Raw genomic sequence first — 16,961 nt, forward strand, 5'->3', positions numbered from 1 at the left:
CCTACTTCTGCTTCACTATTCTGAGTTGTCAGGCAAGCATTTCGTAATTTTAGCTTCCTTAACCTCTTCCTCCGCTTCACTTCCCTAGTAAACCAATTCGGAATATTGCCTGCTGACTAATAGACGCAAGACCTTCCAGACTGTGTGTGTCGGGGCTTTGATCAAAGCTCTGTCGTTACTGAGTACACTCAAATTGACGGCGGGATTGGCTTTCACATCTTCTTGTATTGTGACCTTCTCTGTCAGTGCTTCAACGTCTGACTCGACCACTACCGCAACAAAGTTTTGACGGCGGTGCCGGACAAGGCTGCAGCAGCCACGATCCCCAGCGACGTTGGACAGCAGGTGATGAATATGCTTGGACTCATGCGCCTCGCCGTGATGCAAGGTAGAACATTAAGCCAAATTATTCCGCATAGAAACAATTGGGCTAGTAAATCAAATATGAATTAAAGGATCTCTTGTCAACTGATTGTTTCTCTCTGCGTCAGTAACACCGTTTTCTTTGGTTTTTTCTTCTCTGTCGTGTATTTCCGTGTTCTCCAGCCATGTGGAGATGTTTGATTTTTATCTAGTTTGCTGTGGTAGGCTGGGATCAAATGATTTTACCGCAGCCCCACGGTGGGCGCCAAAATGTTCTGGTAAAAAACGAGGGGGTTTGTATTATTGATCAAATGGTGTGATTACACTCAGTTCAATCCCAACAACCCTGGGAGTTTAATAAGTCAGAATTCGATCAGAACATAGGGGTTTGTATTATTCAAGATTGATAACTGATACAAGTATGTCGGAGAAGAAATTGAATCTCTTTACCAGAATGAAAATATGGTGGTTTCTCATGATGAGAGTGAGTCTATGTAGAATCAGTGAAAAGTTTTCTTGTTCTCTTGAAGAAGATCCTATTTATAGGCAAAACATCTCCCTCTTGTTGCTTGATAACCGCCTTGCTTGGAGAGGAATTCATGGGTAGTGGGCGGTTACTTTTCCTTCTTCTCCAAGCTTCTTCCTTCTTCTCCAAGTTTCTTCCTTCTTCTCCAAGTCATGGTGGATCATGCTTATCATGTGTTTTTCATGGTTGTTTTCATGCTTCTCCTTTAGATGCTCCCATTGGGCTTTTTCGTATTGGGCCTTAACAAATCACACCCTGGTCCATGGCCCGGTACATGTGGTTAGGGACTAAAATGACATTACTTTTTTATTTTCTCTCAATTTCTTTATCTTCTTCCTCGCATTCTTCTTCATCTTCTTCATACATTCAATAATCTAACAACAACTTATTTCACTTCTTCTTTTAAATTATGTTGTTATGCATACTTTTTTTCTCTTCATTTATGCATCTTCTTCATACATGAAATTACCTAACAACCCATTTTGCTTCTTCTTCTTTCAATTTTTTTTGTTGGCTTTCACCACCAGTTTAATCTGGTTCGGGGGTTAGTTCTGGCATCAAGTGGTTCCGGCCCCTCCCGATCGCAGTTGTGAGGGATCGAAACGTGGTCCTTCCTACCAAGTTCAGCAACAATCACCACTGAACCAACTAACGATTGATTCCTTGTTTCAAATTATGTTGTTATGCAAATTCTACGGGGGAAATTAGATACTACCCCACCTGTTCCTTTTTATTTGTCGTTTTAGATTACTGTACACTATTCATATAATCTACTTTGATCATAAATTTTTATTAATATATAAAAACCAAATGTTAGCAAATAAGATATCGTTCAATTTGTCTCGAAAAAAAAAGATATTGTTCAATTTTTTATAAAGTTAACAACAATTTTTAACGCAAGGGACCAAAGTGACTAACAGATTGCAGAGTCAAGGACTATTTTGTATTTTTTTTTTTTTTGAGTCAGGGACAATAATGACAACGAGTTGCACATTCAGGGACCAAAATGGTTGTTTCACTTTCCCCGTCCCTCGTGCCAACTCAGCAAGCTGACGTGTTTCCAAAAAAATGCCACGTCAGCTTTTTTATTGAGTTAACAGTCAAACTTAACAGCAGGGACCAAACTGACTAACAGAATGCAGATTCAGGGACTATTCTATAATTTTTCCTCAGTGAGGGACCAAAATGACAGCGAATTGCACATTGAGGGACTAAAATGACTATTTCCCCTTTAGTTATTTATATTTTATCAATTAAATTACAAACATGAATAATTTCTAAAATTGAAATTTTTAATGAGTTTTCTTATAATTTCATTACTTTTGATCATTTAATATCATCGAATTGTATGTCACATCATTTAAAATATGTTAAATCACCATTTTTAAATACAAAAATTTAATAGAGAGACCAAAATCGAGTGATTTGAAAATAGAACAAATTTCACGAGTGAGTAAAAATATGAGATCAAAACTATAATTAAACATATAATTTTCAACACACATTAACTTTAATCCTTTCTTCTTCTCACACAGCTGCCACCCCCTCCCCCCTAAACCATAATTTATTATTTTTGTTCATCCACCAAGGAGGGGTGGTTTTAGGGTCAATTTTTGACCCAAAATCACCCCTCTAAATTGTTTTTCCTTTCCTTTTCATTCAAATAAGTGATTATCCACATAAATTTGCTTCGTTTTTTGTTTTTTAAGTTTGTCGTCGTCTTGTGCGGCGTTTGTTAGTTTTTCATTTTAGTACGGTGTTTCGTTGATTCAAATTGACATATATACCTCAATTCATTATAGATCTGATGAAGACTTGGACGTCAACATTGCAGATCCGGGAGTATAAATATTTCGGTTACTTTTATTTTGTCATATTTGTAGGCACGATCCATGTATTTCCAATTTGAATGAATTGTTTACAAAAAATTGAAGGAATGAATACATAGTTTTTTAGTAAAAAAATAAAATAAAAATTAACTTTAATCAAATTTTCCAAAAACTTTCAAACAATATGTACTCAAAGTGCAAGCATATGTAGTCACGTACGTTAAATTACTGGAAATAACTACTCCTTGTCGTTGTCGCCACTTACCAGTCTTCTCGGACTTACAAGTTACAACTAATACTACAAAGAAGTTTTAATTTTTAGAGAAATACTAGCCAGTGATTTCAGTTTCACATAGTCTTTAAAATAAGTAAATAAATTATTGGCGCACATCTTATTTAGATATGTATCGATATATTTATTGAGATGGACAATTTTGACAGGTGTTTATTAATTTTATTATATTAAACATTATTTGTGGAACTATCATAATCATCGACATCAGCACTATACGATAGATATTCAAATAAGGTGTGTATATGTCTGTTGACCATTAAAAACAAGATAAAATCAGGAAATATCCCGGAAACAACGGTCTCTATATTTATCTACTGGCAGTTCCAAATGCATAACACAGAAACTATTTCCCTTATTATACCTTACTTTCCACATTCATTATCATCACAAACAATACACATTTGGTGTTGAATGATGATGACACATGTGCTAGCAATGGTGGTGGATGGTGTTAGTCACTTTGTCAAAACAATTTGGGGTCTTCAAGAAAGACGATGGTCTTATACTTTTGATGTTGTAACCTCTGCTGCGGTGTCTGTAACTGTCACATTTGTGTTCTGCTTCTTGTCCATTCATAATCGTATACAAAGACGAGGTAGAGATATGGTATTTGCTACTTTATAATGTAATTATTCTAGTAACTGTATGTTTCTTTTCTTAATCATTTAGCAAATCTTATCAATTTTTTATTTATAAGGTTCATTTACAATGTTTTTCCCATCACGTTGTAGATATTTCATATTCGTGATTACAATTAAATAAAGTAAGGTGGTATTGTATGACATGAATTATCATGGAAGTGCTTCTCTTGTTAATCCATAAACCAGTTCAACCTACGAGTCCATCTTTTTCCCAAATCAAACAGTCAAACACCGCGAAAATTTGTTAAGTTGTGTAACAAGTTCGGTGCTCAAGATAGACAAACTTTAAAACAGGATATTTAGTTGGAAGAGAGGAAGCAACTTGTGTGTCATATATTTTTCGACAGAATTAGTCACTACTAAACGACAATTAAAACTTCGTATGACGATGTCGTATCTCCAACAATATATTTTTTTTTTGTTAAAAGTAACTTCCCATCTAAACAACATATGCATTTTGAATTAATAGCTAGACAAGTTTCCAAAGTATGTATATGATTTACTTGGTCATTTCATGTATCTCGATATAAAAGGTGCAAAAGACAACCAAAGGCAATTAACTTTGAAGAATAATTTACTGGGTCATTTCATGTATCTCAATATAAACTGAATTCTGAATCCCCTTGCAGTACTACCAGCAATCGGTACCACACAGAAATCTTAAGAGTAAGAACTCCCTAGTTGCATATTACACCTACATGGTGCTATACATTCAAAATAGACCAATATTGACTAAAAAATACAAAATCACATACACTAAATCCTTTCTCACTATGTCATATAACAATCAGCACCAACTTCTAAGCCCTTCCTTATGGCTTCACCTTATTGATTTAGTCCTGAAGCAGATATGCAGGAAACGATGATTTCCTTGCAGCAACTGGAAGGAACAACTTTTTATGTGCTAAAATATACAACACTCGATTTAACTACAGGCTACAAGAAAGGACCTTTAAAACCCCATTAAAGCAAACAAAAAAAGAAATGACCCTCTAAAGCAAAGTCAGGCCTTCAGGTGTCCACTCTTCTCCAAATAGGATATCACTATCTCTGCCATATCTTTAGGAGACTTACACTCACTTCCTTTCAGCTGTAATACTATCTGCAAGATAAGGAAGTCTTTAGAAATGAAAACGAAAAGTGAAATCAAGAAAAGACAATAGTCTCTGGCCATAAGACAATAGTTTCCCCTTCAAATTTGGATCAAAGAAAAGAGAACTAAAATATTTCAATTTATAAACCAGTTAATAATATTATTTACAAACCAAAGTTTCGATAACCATTTTTATACCAGTTAATAATACCTCAATTATTGGTTAAAAAGTTGTATAGATTAGTTAACAGACTAATAACCTATTACAGTGTTACTAGCTTACTAGTTAACAGATTCCTCTTTGTTTAACCTATACCTTGCCGGCCAACAATTGAGGCACCGTGTAAATATGGAGTTTGACTTTGCTCCATTTTCTATCCTCTATTTGTTGTCCATTTATGAGAGAGATAGACACGAATAAAAGACTTATGGAACCCATTAGTGGGACCCATTTATTAAATGAATATCATTAATCTATCTTTTGTGTTTGTCTATCCCTCTCATAAATGGACAAACAATGGAGGATAGTAAATGGAAAAAAGTTACACTTGTAAATATGGTATGAAAAAAATTAGAGTAAGATTTATTTTCTATTGCTATTATCATCCTCTTTAACATTCCTAAGACAAAAAATATAAATACAAACCTCACAGCCACAGGGTGGTTCATATGGATCATCTATACCGGTGAAACCTGCAGCATACAAATACACAATTCAACCCCAATACAAGAACTGATACTCCACATTGTTGATTAGAAGGAAAAAAAAAATCAAGCATGGCATAAATAGCTGAACTGATGATACCAAATTATTTTGCAAGCAGCGATATGTAAAGTTTTACCAAGATACCTTTGATCTTCCCTGCACGAGCAAGCTTGTAAAGGCCCTTTGGGTCTCTAGCTTCGCACACATGTAGCGGCACATCTATGAAAACCTGCAATATGTGAGCATTGTATTAGTTATGAAGAACCTCATGTTTTATAATTGTACAGTACATGCCAAACTAACTGCACTATTTTGATCAGCGCAATAACAATAATATACCTCAATGAAATCCCCTTCTGGCAGTAGTGCTCTACAAGCATCTCTATCCTTTTGATAGGGTGATATTAAACTAGTGATGCAAATAACACCAGCATCGGCAAACAGTTTTGCCACCTCACCTGAAATTTTCAAAATCATGATGCCCGACTATTGAATAATATTAATACAGTATAAATGGAACATGTAGAGGAAAACATTTATGAAGCCAAAAAAATCTAGTGGGCGTATATTTATTGTAGAGAGTAGAACCTCACCTATTCTTCTTATGTTTTCTGATCGATCTTCTGCTCTAAAACTAAGATCACGGTTTAGACCATGCCGAAGATTGTCACCATCAAGGATGTAAGTCAGTTTTCCTCTGGAGTGCAAGCTTTGACTCAAAGCACACGCAAGAGTACTTTTCCCTAAAAATCAATAATGACTAGTGAGTCCAGAATTGAAGCGTGCACATATGGTATCTAGAAGAATTAAGAGTAATAATATAGCAGATATAGCCTGATATCTCAATAAATTAAAAATCACAAGCTCCATCAGCTATAACTAGGACCTTGGCTCAGGGGTTCAAATTTTTGAATTCTTGGATTTCTTGGGCTAGTGGTCCCAAAAAAAATCAGGGGGGTTCAAAATGCAAAATATATAGGGCTATATTTGCTTTTTATTTTAAGTTCACGGGGTTCAATTGAACCCCCTCAAATGGGCTAGATTTGCCCCAGGTTCCAGCCAACACCAAGATAAAATTACAATATTCATGGTATCACTTATTTTTAGCTTGCATGGATTTTAACTTTCATACAATGTCAGTCACCAAGAGCAAAATTTAGAAACAGGCAATCCATTTTACAATTGTTTTATTTACTTTAACATGTCAGGGCTAAGTATGAGACAGAAATTTGAATTTTAGGGAGTATTCCGGTAAAACACAATACTCTGAGGCAGGGAGTTCAGAACTGTGACAGGCAGACAACATCAGAGTGTGGCTTTTGAAATAGCTTCAGCTGGGGCACTAGGAACAAGCTGAGAACATCTGAATTAGGAGGCGATGTAGCGGAATTGATCAATGAGGCCCCCTTAGAGCTAAGATAAAAAAAAGCCTGAACACATGAATGTGGAATTTATGGGCCAAAAGTGTTGACGGGAAATATTTTGAAGATTAAAAGTAGACATTTTTTTTAATGGGCTAAAAACTAAAGTTGATAACTTTATAGGGACTAAAATATATTTAAATCTAAAGTCTTGATCCATATCACTAGTATCTGTACTAGGCAACCGTTGCATTTTGTTGTGATCCAAAACAATTTGGTCTACAACCATGCGATTTGAGTTGCCACTAACTCTGCGACATCTGAAGTAGAATAGATGATTAGTAAGAACAACCTTTCACCAGTTATTCAATTGTTTTGAGCTTGCTGCAAAATTTCTAAACATAACGTTGGTGCCTCATCACATCCAAACCCTTGCAAAAAAGAAGAATACCATAAGCATGTGTGCCTCTCACAATAGTTTATTGAAATTCCAGTGTATCAAAATTATCATAAGCTGCATCATATGAAGTGGAAATTATTGTCCATTAATGGAAGGCAATTGAACCCAATGTTGCACAGCTAACGGCTTGACTAAGGCTTGTGTTATTGATCAAATATTCAAATTGCTGCTGCAAGGTTTGGAAATCTTCAAAACGGATTTAGTTCCTTCCCAAAAAAAGTTCAATTGGGGCTTTGAAATATTCCATATGATTGGGCAACCATTGTGCTCCAAAAACCAACTAACTAGGCCTCAAGGAAACACCATCCCCTCAGGTAAATTTAGGTTGTTGAAGCTGCCAAGAAAACTTTCTACAGCTATATGGGCCATCTGCCAACATTTCATCAATCACAGGGACTGTCAATATGGCCTCTAATTTACAACTTAATGACTTAAATAGATGAAGGTCTAAGAGAGTATTTGTAATGCCACTGTTATCTACGAATGGTAGCAAATCTTTGCTATAAGGGAACTTGCCATCTATGTTTGATAATTTGAGACTCTAATCAAGGCATTTATGAACACTTGCACATTAACATTGCTATTCATCATAGATTTGCTGGACCCGAGTACAAGACAATTGGGTGTGTTGCTGCTATTAGGGAAGTTGCACACACTACCTGTGTCTCCAAAACGCAACATAACATCAGAGGCATACTTTAGCCAGTTTGGGATGATATTAAACCTAGTCCTCATATAATTAAGGCTTTTGGTCGAATTATAGTTCCCCCCTGCATTTCCAGTAATTCTCAGACCCACGTTTCAATATTTGGCCTGTGGGTTTCCCAATTTGCTTGTTCCTTCCAGATGAAGCAGGTTTGATCTATCAAATCTGGAGAAGTCATTTTTTGAACACCTTGATGAATAGCGGTTCTAGGTTGAGATCGAGATCCTCTGAGTACAGTGCAGTGGACGCTGAAAATTCCTAAAAGTGGTCCTAAGCGAGTTCTGTGCATTGCGTTGATTGCGAATAAGCTTTCCATGAGTTAATCAAAACACAATTGCTTCATTAGTTTGGACTCGTCACTCTATTTTATATAAACTGCTCCCATCATTCTAGCAGGTTCAACTGATTGTGTGTAGCCTTATCCATGGGTAAGCACCAGCTTGATGGTCAAATACCAATCAAGATGAGAATTTGGATTTTAGGGAGGGTTCTTATAAAACCCAATACTGAGGCAGGGAACTCATAATTGAGAATGAATTCCGATGCAATAGAGTTAAGTTGCACAGATAAAGTTGAGAGAATTGAGAGTACAGTATAGTGAATAGTTGTAATCTGAAATGTTTAGATGAGTTTTCACTTGACCACTTGGTCATGATAAATGCAAGAGCCTGAGCAGATACAACAATTTGCAAAGGAATATTACCAAGGAATACAACCAAAAATCAGTAATTTGAATTATAGTGATTTCAACAGCATAACTTGCCAAGGGACGTTTTAAGTGCCGATACATACTCTATATAGTGGATATAATTATTCATTTGATGGAAAACGAGAAGTGTGTTTTCTGTGATGAAAGTGCCTATTATAGGTCTATATTAGTACTTACTCTTGACCATCTACTGTTTTACACAGTTTCACATGCATATATGTCAAGTTCAGTTAAAAATGAATGCTCATTGTATCTGCCCATGCCGAGAATGTAAGACTGCTTAAAAAGACATCCTAAAAAGCCATAAAGAGCTCAAAACAAAATCACCATCAGAATCCTATTCTTACACACAATTGTGCTGTATTTTAGCTTGATTTCATGAACTAAAGCAGACATTCATGGACAGTAACTATGTAAAATATCACAAACCTGAACCACTGAGACCAGTCAGCCATATAACACAACCTCTTTGCTGAAGCAGCTGCTGTCTATCGCGTTTTTGAATAGGACAGTCATGCCACAAAATGTTTGTCGAGTTCCCAATGTTTGACATCTGGCGGAGATTTTTACCTAGTTAGATGATAAATCAGTTAACAATTTGCATTCTGGCAATCACAATTGTATGCTCAATAGCTTCTAAGCTAGACATCAAATGACATAAAAAAGTCAACTATCTGTACGTTCGTGTATGAAATTTCAATGTTTTCTCTACAATTCAACCATGTTGACGAGATATCCAGTTTCACTAAAACACTGAATTTCATAAAGAAATCCTTTTTAATTTACATCAGAGGACTCAGAACACTCAAACCTTATCTTAATAGATGAGGACGAAAACATAGGAAAGAGAAAACAAGATAAGCAACAAAATAGAAACAAGTATACAACACCAATCACTCATCCTATTATTTGTGATCATGATTCACTTCTCTTACCTGAAAAATCACTTGGGTAGCCCTTAATCCTTATTAACTCCTGAGACCTAATAGAGAATCTGTTCTTTCAATCTGAAAACAGATGCATCGATTTTAAGTTGACTTTTTAGCCAATTTGGCACAGTATAAATGACATAAATCTCTGTAGCTACTTGCTACCACGTGGCTGAGCTGTACATATTTTGGTTCAATAGGAATCTCTTACTTCTCAATCTTTCTTTCCTAATACTAATTATTATATCTTTGAACTTGAGCAACATGTTACCAATTTATAAATAGATATATACAAATGGAATTTATTTAATTAAAATAAAATAATCAAAATGTTCTAGATTCTTTCCGAATAATTCCATTCCACCTAACACGTATAAATCATAATCATAATGAAAACTCGTTGAAATTGAATTTCCTAATGACTACAAAATTCAAATAAGTAATAACAATGCATACAAATACATAGCAAAAAAAAAAAAGCATTCGAGATTCAATATTTCAGATTCCAGATCTTGAATAGTACCAGAAAACGCAGCAGTGTTATCCGTGCAAGACGATTCAGAATCGTTCTTAGCCTTAATCGGCTTCAACGATTTCCTCGAGCAATTGCGGACGGAATCGTCGATCAAAGAAGCACCGGTGTATTGCTTCGATTTCGCACCATCATAGACGAGTGCCAAGCTTTTGCGACTACGGCACGATCTAGCGGCATTGATTCCACATAGCATAGAAAACCCTAGGTTCTCCGGAGACGTTGGCGATTGTCGGCATTTGAACATGGTGGTGCTACATGACGGTGGAAATGATTTGACGGTGGTCATTGACGGCGGAGGAAGAAAAATAAGGCGGCAAAAAAAATGTTGGAAGGAAATAGAGAGGAAGATTTGATTGACTATACAGAGAGGGTTATTCTGTAACCGTTTTCGGTTATGGCTAATAACATTTTCGTGGAAATTAAATATTTATAGTAAGTTTTTTTTTTGGGAATTTGAATTGTCATTGGTGGATGTTATAGAAGTAGTGACGGATTAATAACACGAGAGAAATGTACGACGGTGTTTTCCGTCTTGTGATTCTGATTATCCCACACGAGGAAAACATAATTTGAGTAATGCTCTAAATATTTTTCAAAGTTTTTTTTTTAACAAATACTTTTATATTGTAAAATAAAAAGTTAGCATTATTAATCCTATAAAAATAAGTTCAATTGGTAGCCTATTAAGAATATTATTAGAGGTATTTGTCGGGATGTCAACCCCTTAAATGAATCTCGATTATTGCGAGAAAATTAATCTCTACAGTTGTGCGCGGAGGATATCTTTAATTTAAAAAATAATAATAAAAATTTTACCGTAAAAAAAAATAGAAATAAAAATTATTAGATAGATTGAAGTTTGAATTCTTGCTTCTTCACTTTTTAACATGTGTGTGAGTATAACTACTAAAATTAGCATTGTACCAATTTTTTTTTATACACTATATAGCAATGTTAATTTTCAGAGAAACAATAACGGAATCGTAACAAACTTTTCCTTTCAATCTTTCTATTTTTCATTCTATTGTGTACAAGAGTGATTACACGTTTATATAGGCAATACTGTACTTAGCCTAAGAAAGTCCTAACTAATGTTTAGTTGGACTAAGACAGATTAACTAATGCTAATCTACTCCCTCCGGTCCTTTTTATAAGGAACAATTTGGAAAAAAAAATTGGTCCTTTTTATAAGAAACAATCATTAAATTTATTCTTACAATTCCATTTTCACCCTTATTAAATTGTATTCATTCCAAAGTTATGCATTAATTAGAGTGATATATTCCCTAAGGATAAATTAATACACCAAGGTTAGTTTTGGAATAGATTGTAAAATTTTAGAATTTTTATTAAGAAAGATAAGGTTTCTTGGTATGTGTGTTTTTTCCAAATTGTTCCTTATAATAAGGACCGGAGGGAGTATTATATTACAAAGGGTATTTTATATACACTAATATTCACGCCTCAAGCTCAATGTGATTGACAAGGTTGCACATTGAGTTTGTCCATCATAAGCAGAAACTTTGTTGTAGACACTGGTTTGGTGAGGATATCTGCACATTGTTCAATCCCAGGAATGTGCACAATGGTAAGCTGTTTGGCTACAACTTTTTCTCTGACAAAGAACAAATCGATTTCCATATGCTTGGTCCTAGTGTGAAGAATGGGATTATGAGCCAAAAGTACAGCAGACTGATTATCGCAGTAAATGATGGGTTGAGAGAATGGAATAGTGAGCTCCTTGAGTAATGTTTGAATCCATAGAACATATGCAGTGGCCTGAGCTCGGCTCCTGTATTCAGCTTCAGTGCTGGATCTTGCAACAACTTGCTGCTTTCGAGACCACCAAGAGACTAAGGAAGTACCAAAGAAGATGGCAGCACCAGAAGTAGATCTTCTGTCATCAGGGTCTGATGCCCAATCAGCATCACAAAATACTTTGAGAGAAATAGGTTTGTGAACATCAAAGGGATACAGTACTAGACCCATATGTAGGGTTTCTTTGAGATATCGAAGTATTCTCTTTACAGCAGTCCAGTGAGAGTCAAGAGGATTAGACATAAATTAGCAAACTTTATTGACTGCATAAGCTATTTCTGGTCTTGTGATTGTTGTATATTGAAGAGAACCAACTACAGATCTATATAATGAGGGATCATGAAATTTATCAGAACCAACTTTTGAAAGTTTACAAGTGGACATCATAGGAGTAGAGATGAGATAACTTTCAAGCATATTTGTCTTAGTTAGGAGGTCTCTGAGATATTTGCTTTGAGTAAGCACCAGAGTAGAGTTGGGCAAATGCTTGACTTCTATACCCAAAAAATAATCCAAAAGGCCTAATTACTTTAGAGGCTTAACTACACATTTGGTCCCTTACGTTTATTTTAGGTTTCAATTTGGTCCCTTACGTTTAAAAAGTATCAATTTGGTCCCTTACGTTTATTTTATGTTTCAAGTTAGTCCTTTCCGTTAGTTTTGTCACTAACACCGTTTGAACAGTACACGTGTCAGCGTGTCCAAGTGCCACGTGTCAGTCCACATATGCAAATTGACTGCCACATGTGACAAAATTGACGGAAAGGACTAACTTGAAACCTAAAATAAACGTAAGGGACCAAATTGATACTTTTTAAACATAAGGGACCAAATTGAAACCTAAAATAAACGTAAGGGACCAAATGTATAGTTAAGCCTACTTTAGACTGAAGGTAGAGTTAAGCTTGTGAACCAAAGAGGTAACCAACTGTGATGAGCTGCCAGTGATGATTATATCATCAACATAGACTAGCAGATATACAATGTGATTGTCTTTGTTGAAAATGAATAGAGAAGGATCACATTTACTTATTTGAAAACCAAAACGAACTAAAGTAGTTGTTAACTTATCAAACCACTATCTTGGGGCTTGCTTCAGCCCATATAAAGCCTTGTGAAGTTTGCAAACCATGAAGGGGTTACGGTTCTCAAATCCTTGAGGCTGCTCCATATAAACCTCTTCCTCAAGCACACCATTGAGAAACACATTGTTTAAATCCAGTTGCTGCAAATACCACTTATAAGAGATAGCAAGAGTGAGTATCAATCTGATAGTGAGGGGTTTTACCACTAGAGAAAAAGTCTCAGTGAAGGCAAATCCTTGAAGTTGATGGAATCCTTTTGCAACAAGCCTAGCTTTGTACTTATTAATTGAGCCATCTGAATTTTCTTTTATTCTAAAAATCCACTTGCAACCAATGGCTCTTCTGTTGACTGGAAAAGGAACTAGAGACCAGGTTTTGTTCTGTTGTAAAGCATCAAACTCACTCTGCATTGCAGTAAGCCACTTAGGATCCAGCAAAGCTTGCTTGACACTCTTAGGTTCAGTGTGTGTAAGGAGAAGGGTAGGATGTTTAGGGAGAAAAATACCAAATTTAGATCTGGTTTGCATGTTGTGAGAGTCAAATGGGACAATGGTTTTGTTAGGATGTAAAGGAGGGTTATTAAAGCTGTTTGAAATGGTTGGGGAAGGTGGTGGATTGGTAGCATGATTAATGGTTTCAACAGTGGTGGGTAAACTGTCAGAAGAGGATAGTATGGTAGATGTGGTAGGGATTGGCTTATCAGGACTGATAGGAGTAATATTGAGGTTAGGGAGAGATGAAGGTTCAAGGGGTAATAGAGAGGTAGGTATATCTCTGATACTTGATATTAAGGGAGATGAATGCTGACAAAACATAGAGGTGTATGGGAACTTGGACTCATTAAAGAAAACATCTTTAGACACATATATACGACCAGAAGGTGAAAGACATTTATAACCTTTGTGAGTTGAGGAATATCCCAAAAATATACACTCATAGGACCTAAAATCAAATTTATGTGCATATAGGGTCTTAAAAGTGGAAAACAAGCACAACCGAAAACTTTAAAGGAATGATAGTCAGAAACTTTATTAAACAACACAGTGTAGGGAAACTGAAACTGAAGTGTTGATGATGGTAATCTATTTAAGAGATAAACAGAGGCTAAAAAGGCATGGTCCCAATATTTGAGGGGTAAAGACGCTTGACTTAATAGTGTGAGGCCTAAATCAACAATATGCCTATGTTTTCTTTCTATGACACCATTTTGATGATGAGTGTGAGGACAAATGAGACGATGTGTGACACCAAGATTAGTAAGGTATTAGGTGAAAGGCCTAAATTCATCCCCAGACAGTTTGAAGATTTAAGAGAGTGACCCAATTGAAGTTCAACCATTGTTTTAAACTATTTGAAAATGGTTAAGACATCAGACTTAGATTTAAGAAGGTAAATCCAAGTGAACCTAAAATATGCATCAACAAAGGTAATGTAATAGTGGTAGACCTAAGGAGGAAACAGTAGGGGAAGGACCCCAAAGATCACTGAAAACAAGTTCAAGAGGTTGAGTATAAGTGGTATGTGATGAGGGAGAGTGTAGTCTATGAGCTTTGCCCATGCAACAAGCAGTACAAAATTATGAAGAATCTTTATTTTTATTGCTAAAGGAAAGATTACAATGCTTTAAAACAAGTTTCAAAACATTCTCATTTGGGTGGCCTAACCTTAGGTGCCATAGGTATTGAGAACTGAAAGATAAAGGATGTATGCTATTAGTAGTACTAGTTGTATTATTAACAGTACAAACAGATGCTTTATTGGATAAAGGTAAAGTAGTGATGAGAGGAGCAGGTTGAATAGTGAGACTTGGGAATTGGTATAAGCCATCTGAGCCCACATTGCCTTTAAGCAAGACTTCATTAGCGGCGTGAGATTTGACAACACATTGATCAGCATGAAATTCAAAATAAACACTATTGTCTTTAGCAAATTGACTCACAATTATTAGGTTTTTGGTTATTATGGGGACATGAAGCAAATTATTAAGGCTTAAACTAATGTTAGGGTATAAAGGTGAGGGAAACACACTAGAACCAGTAGAGTGTATGGGCAAACCTTGGCTGCTTCCAATGTAGACTTGGTCTGCACCATCAAAGAAGGAAGGCTCTTGGATATTCCTTGCATCATCAGTGACATGATAGGAGGCCCTAGAGTCTGGATACCAAGTACCTGAACCACTTACAAAAGGTGCATTAGCAATAAGGGCATTAGGTGGAGCTACCTGAGATGTGGAGGGACGCATTGGAGAGGGAAGACGAGGCAAATATGGATTGAAACTAGATGAAGAAGCACCAAATCCATTGTCATATCCATTGTAAGCAGGATAGTGCATGAATCCATAACTAGGTGGATTTTGACCATAGCCAGCATGATAATTTGGATGAATTTGTGGTTGATACTGCAAGTTACTCTTGTGCCAACACTCAGAAGCAGGGTGACCAGTTTTGAAACAGATCTGACATTGAGTATTTGAGTAGCGTCCTCCACCTCATATGCTACGGCCACAACTGTTTATGCCTCCTCCACCACAATAGGAGTTGAAACTCGATGGATCTAGACCAGTGGTGGAATTGATAGAGGCTTAAGTGGATTCAAAATCAGTGTTTTGAATAGATTTCGAAGTCGAAGCTTGAGCCAAATTGAGAGAAGCTACTTCATCAAGAGTCTTCTTCTTGGACTTTTCTAAATGAGTCTCATGAGCAAGAAGCAATGCTTCAGCCTCATCCATATCCATGGAGTCAAAATTACTTTCTATAACAGAAATCACAGAATTGAAATCCGAGGTTAATCCTTCAAAGATAATATCGAGATGATGATTAAGAGGTACTGGATCGCCAATTACAACAAGATTATCAATGAGGAGACGAATCCGAAGTAACTACTCTTTGACAGAACGATCTTCAAGCTTTGTGGAGCGTAACTCAACACGAAGTTGACGCGCTTTTGCTCGCATCTGTTTCTGAAAGTAGGATAGGATCTTGTTCCATAGCTCGAACGTGTGTGTGCTACCAAGAACGCGAGCAAGGATTTCGCTAGAGAGCGTCGTTTGAATCCACGACATCAGCATCTGATCTTTTTGTCGCCATTTGCGATATTCAAGATTCAACGTGGCGGTGACGTGATCGTCGGCAGTGAGAAAACGCGGCGGAATCACCGGCGAAACGAGGAAATCATCAAGATTGTGTGCGTTGATGAACGGCTCGACTTGTTGTCGCCACGTGTGGATGTTTTTCTCATTGAGTTTCTCGGAGATCTTGAGAGTGAAGGTGAGATTTGTCTGATTCGATGAATTATCTTCGCGAAACGCTGTTATCGGTGGAGGATTGACAACGTTTGCGGTGGTGTCAACCACCGGTGAAAGCGGTGGTGTGGAAGTTTCATCCATGGATCAAGGACTAACTGATACCATGTTAATTTTCTGAGAAACAATAACGGAATCGTAACAAACTTTTTCTTTCAATCTTTCTATTTTTCATTCTATTGTGTACAAGAGTGATTACACGTTTATATAGGCAATACTGTACTTAGCCTAAGAAGGTCCTAACTAATGTTTAGTTGGACTAAGACAGATTGATTAACTAATGCTAATCTATTATATTACAAAGGGTATTTTTTTTTTAAGCCAAATGTATCCTCCGCGCGCAACTGCGGAGACTAATCCCATCGAGGTAACTGAGATCCATTTAAGGGGTTGACCTCTCCCAACAAATGCTTCTCCATACGCACCGGTCGGAGTTCGAACCCAGGACCAAATGGTTAAGGGACAAAAGTATCTACCACTTGTGCCACGCTATGTTGGTCAAGGGCATTTTATATACACTAATAAGTAAGTATATAATAGAAAAGAAAGTAGAATTAGAGATAGCAGCATTGTACCAAGTTTATTGTAAGAAAAAAGTTGCATC

The 16,961-nt window shown here is 36.3% G+C and overlaps 1 protein-coding gene across 4 annotated transcripts; it reads right to left on the minus strand.

Annotated features, from left to right (window-relative positions):
• Positions 1 to 4,210: 4,210 nt before the first annotated feature.
• On the minus strand, positions 4,211 to 10,708 carry LOC123919750 (adenylyl-sulfate kinase, chloroplastic-like). Of its 4 annotated transcripts, XM_045971742.1 has the most exons (8): positions 10,142 to 10,234; positions 9,625 to 9,696; positions 9,119 to 9,259; positions 6,047 to 6,196; positions 5,793 to 5,911; positions 5,598 to 5,682; positions 5,394 to 5,440; positions 4,211 to 4,756 (listed from the first exon to the last, which is right to left on the minus strand). In XM_045971742.1, the coding sequence occupies exons 3-8, from the start codon at positions 9,240 to 9,242 to the stop codon at positions 4,658 to 4,660; spliced, it is 624 nt and encodes a 207-aa protein (XP_045827698.1). In that variant the 5' UTR covers positions 9,243 to 9,259; positions 9,625 to 9,696; positions 10,142 to 10,234; the 3' UTR covers positions 4,211 to 4,657. The 4 variants fall into 4 exon arrangements, with proteins under 4 accessions (XP_045827698.1, XP_045827695.1, XP_045827697.1 ...); XM_045971739.1 differs by lacking the exon at positions 9,625 to 9,696 and having other exon boundaries at positions 10,142 to 10,708; XM_045971741.1 differs by lacking the exon at positions 10,142 to 10,234 and having other exon boundaries at positions 9,119 to 9,242; positions 9,625 to 9,830.
• Between the last annotated feature and the right edge of the window lie 6,253 nt (positions 10,709 to 16,961).

This window comes from Trifolium pratense, linkage group LG4 (genome assembly GCF_020283565.1).
Source record: "Trifolium pratense cultivar HEN17-A07 linkage group LG4, ARS_RC_1.1, whole genome shotgun sequence".
NCBI classification, from domain to species: domain Eukaryota; kingdom Viridiplantae; phylum Streptophyta; class Magnoliopsida; order Fabales; family Fabaceae; genus Trifolium; species Trifolium pratense.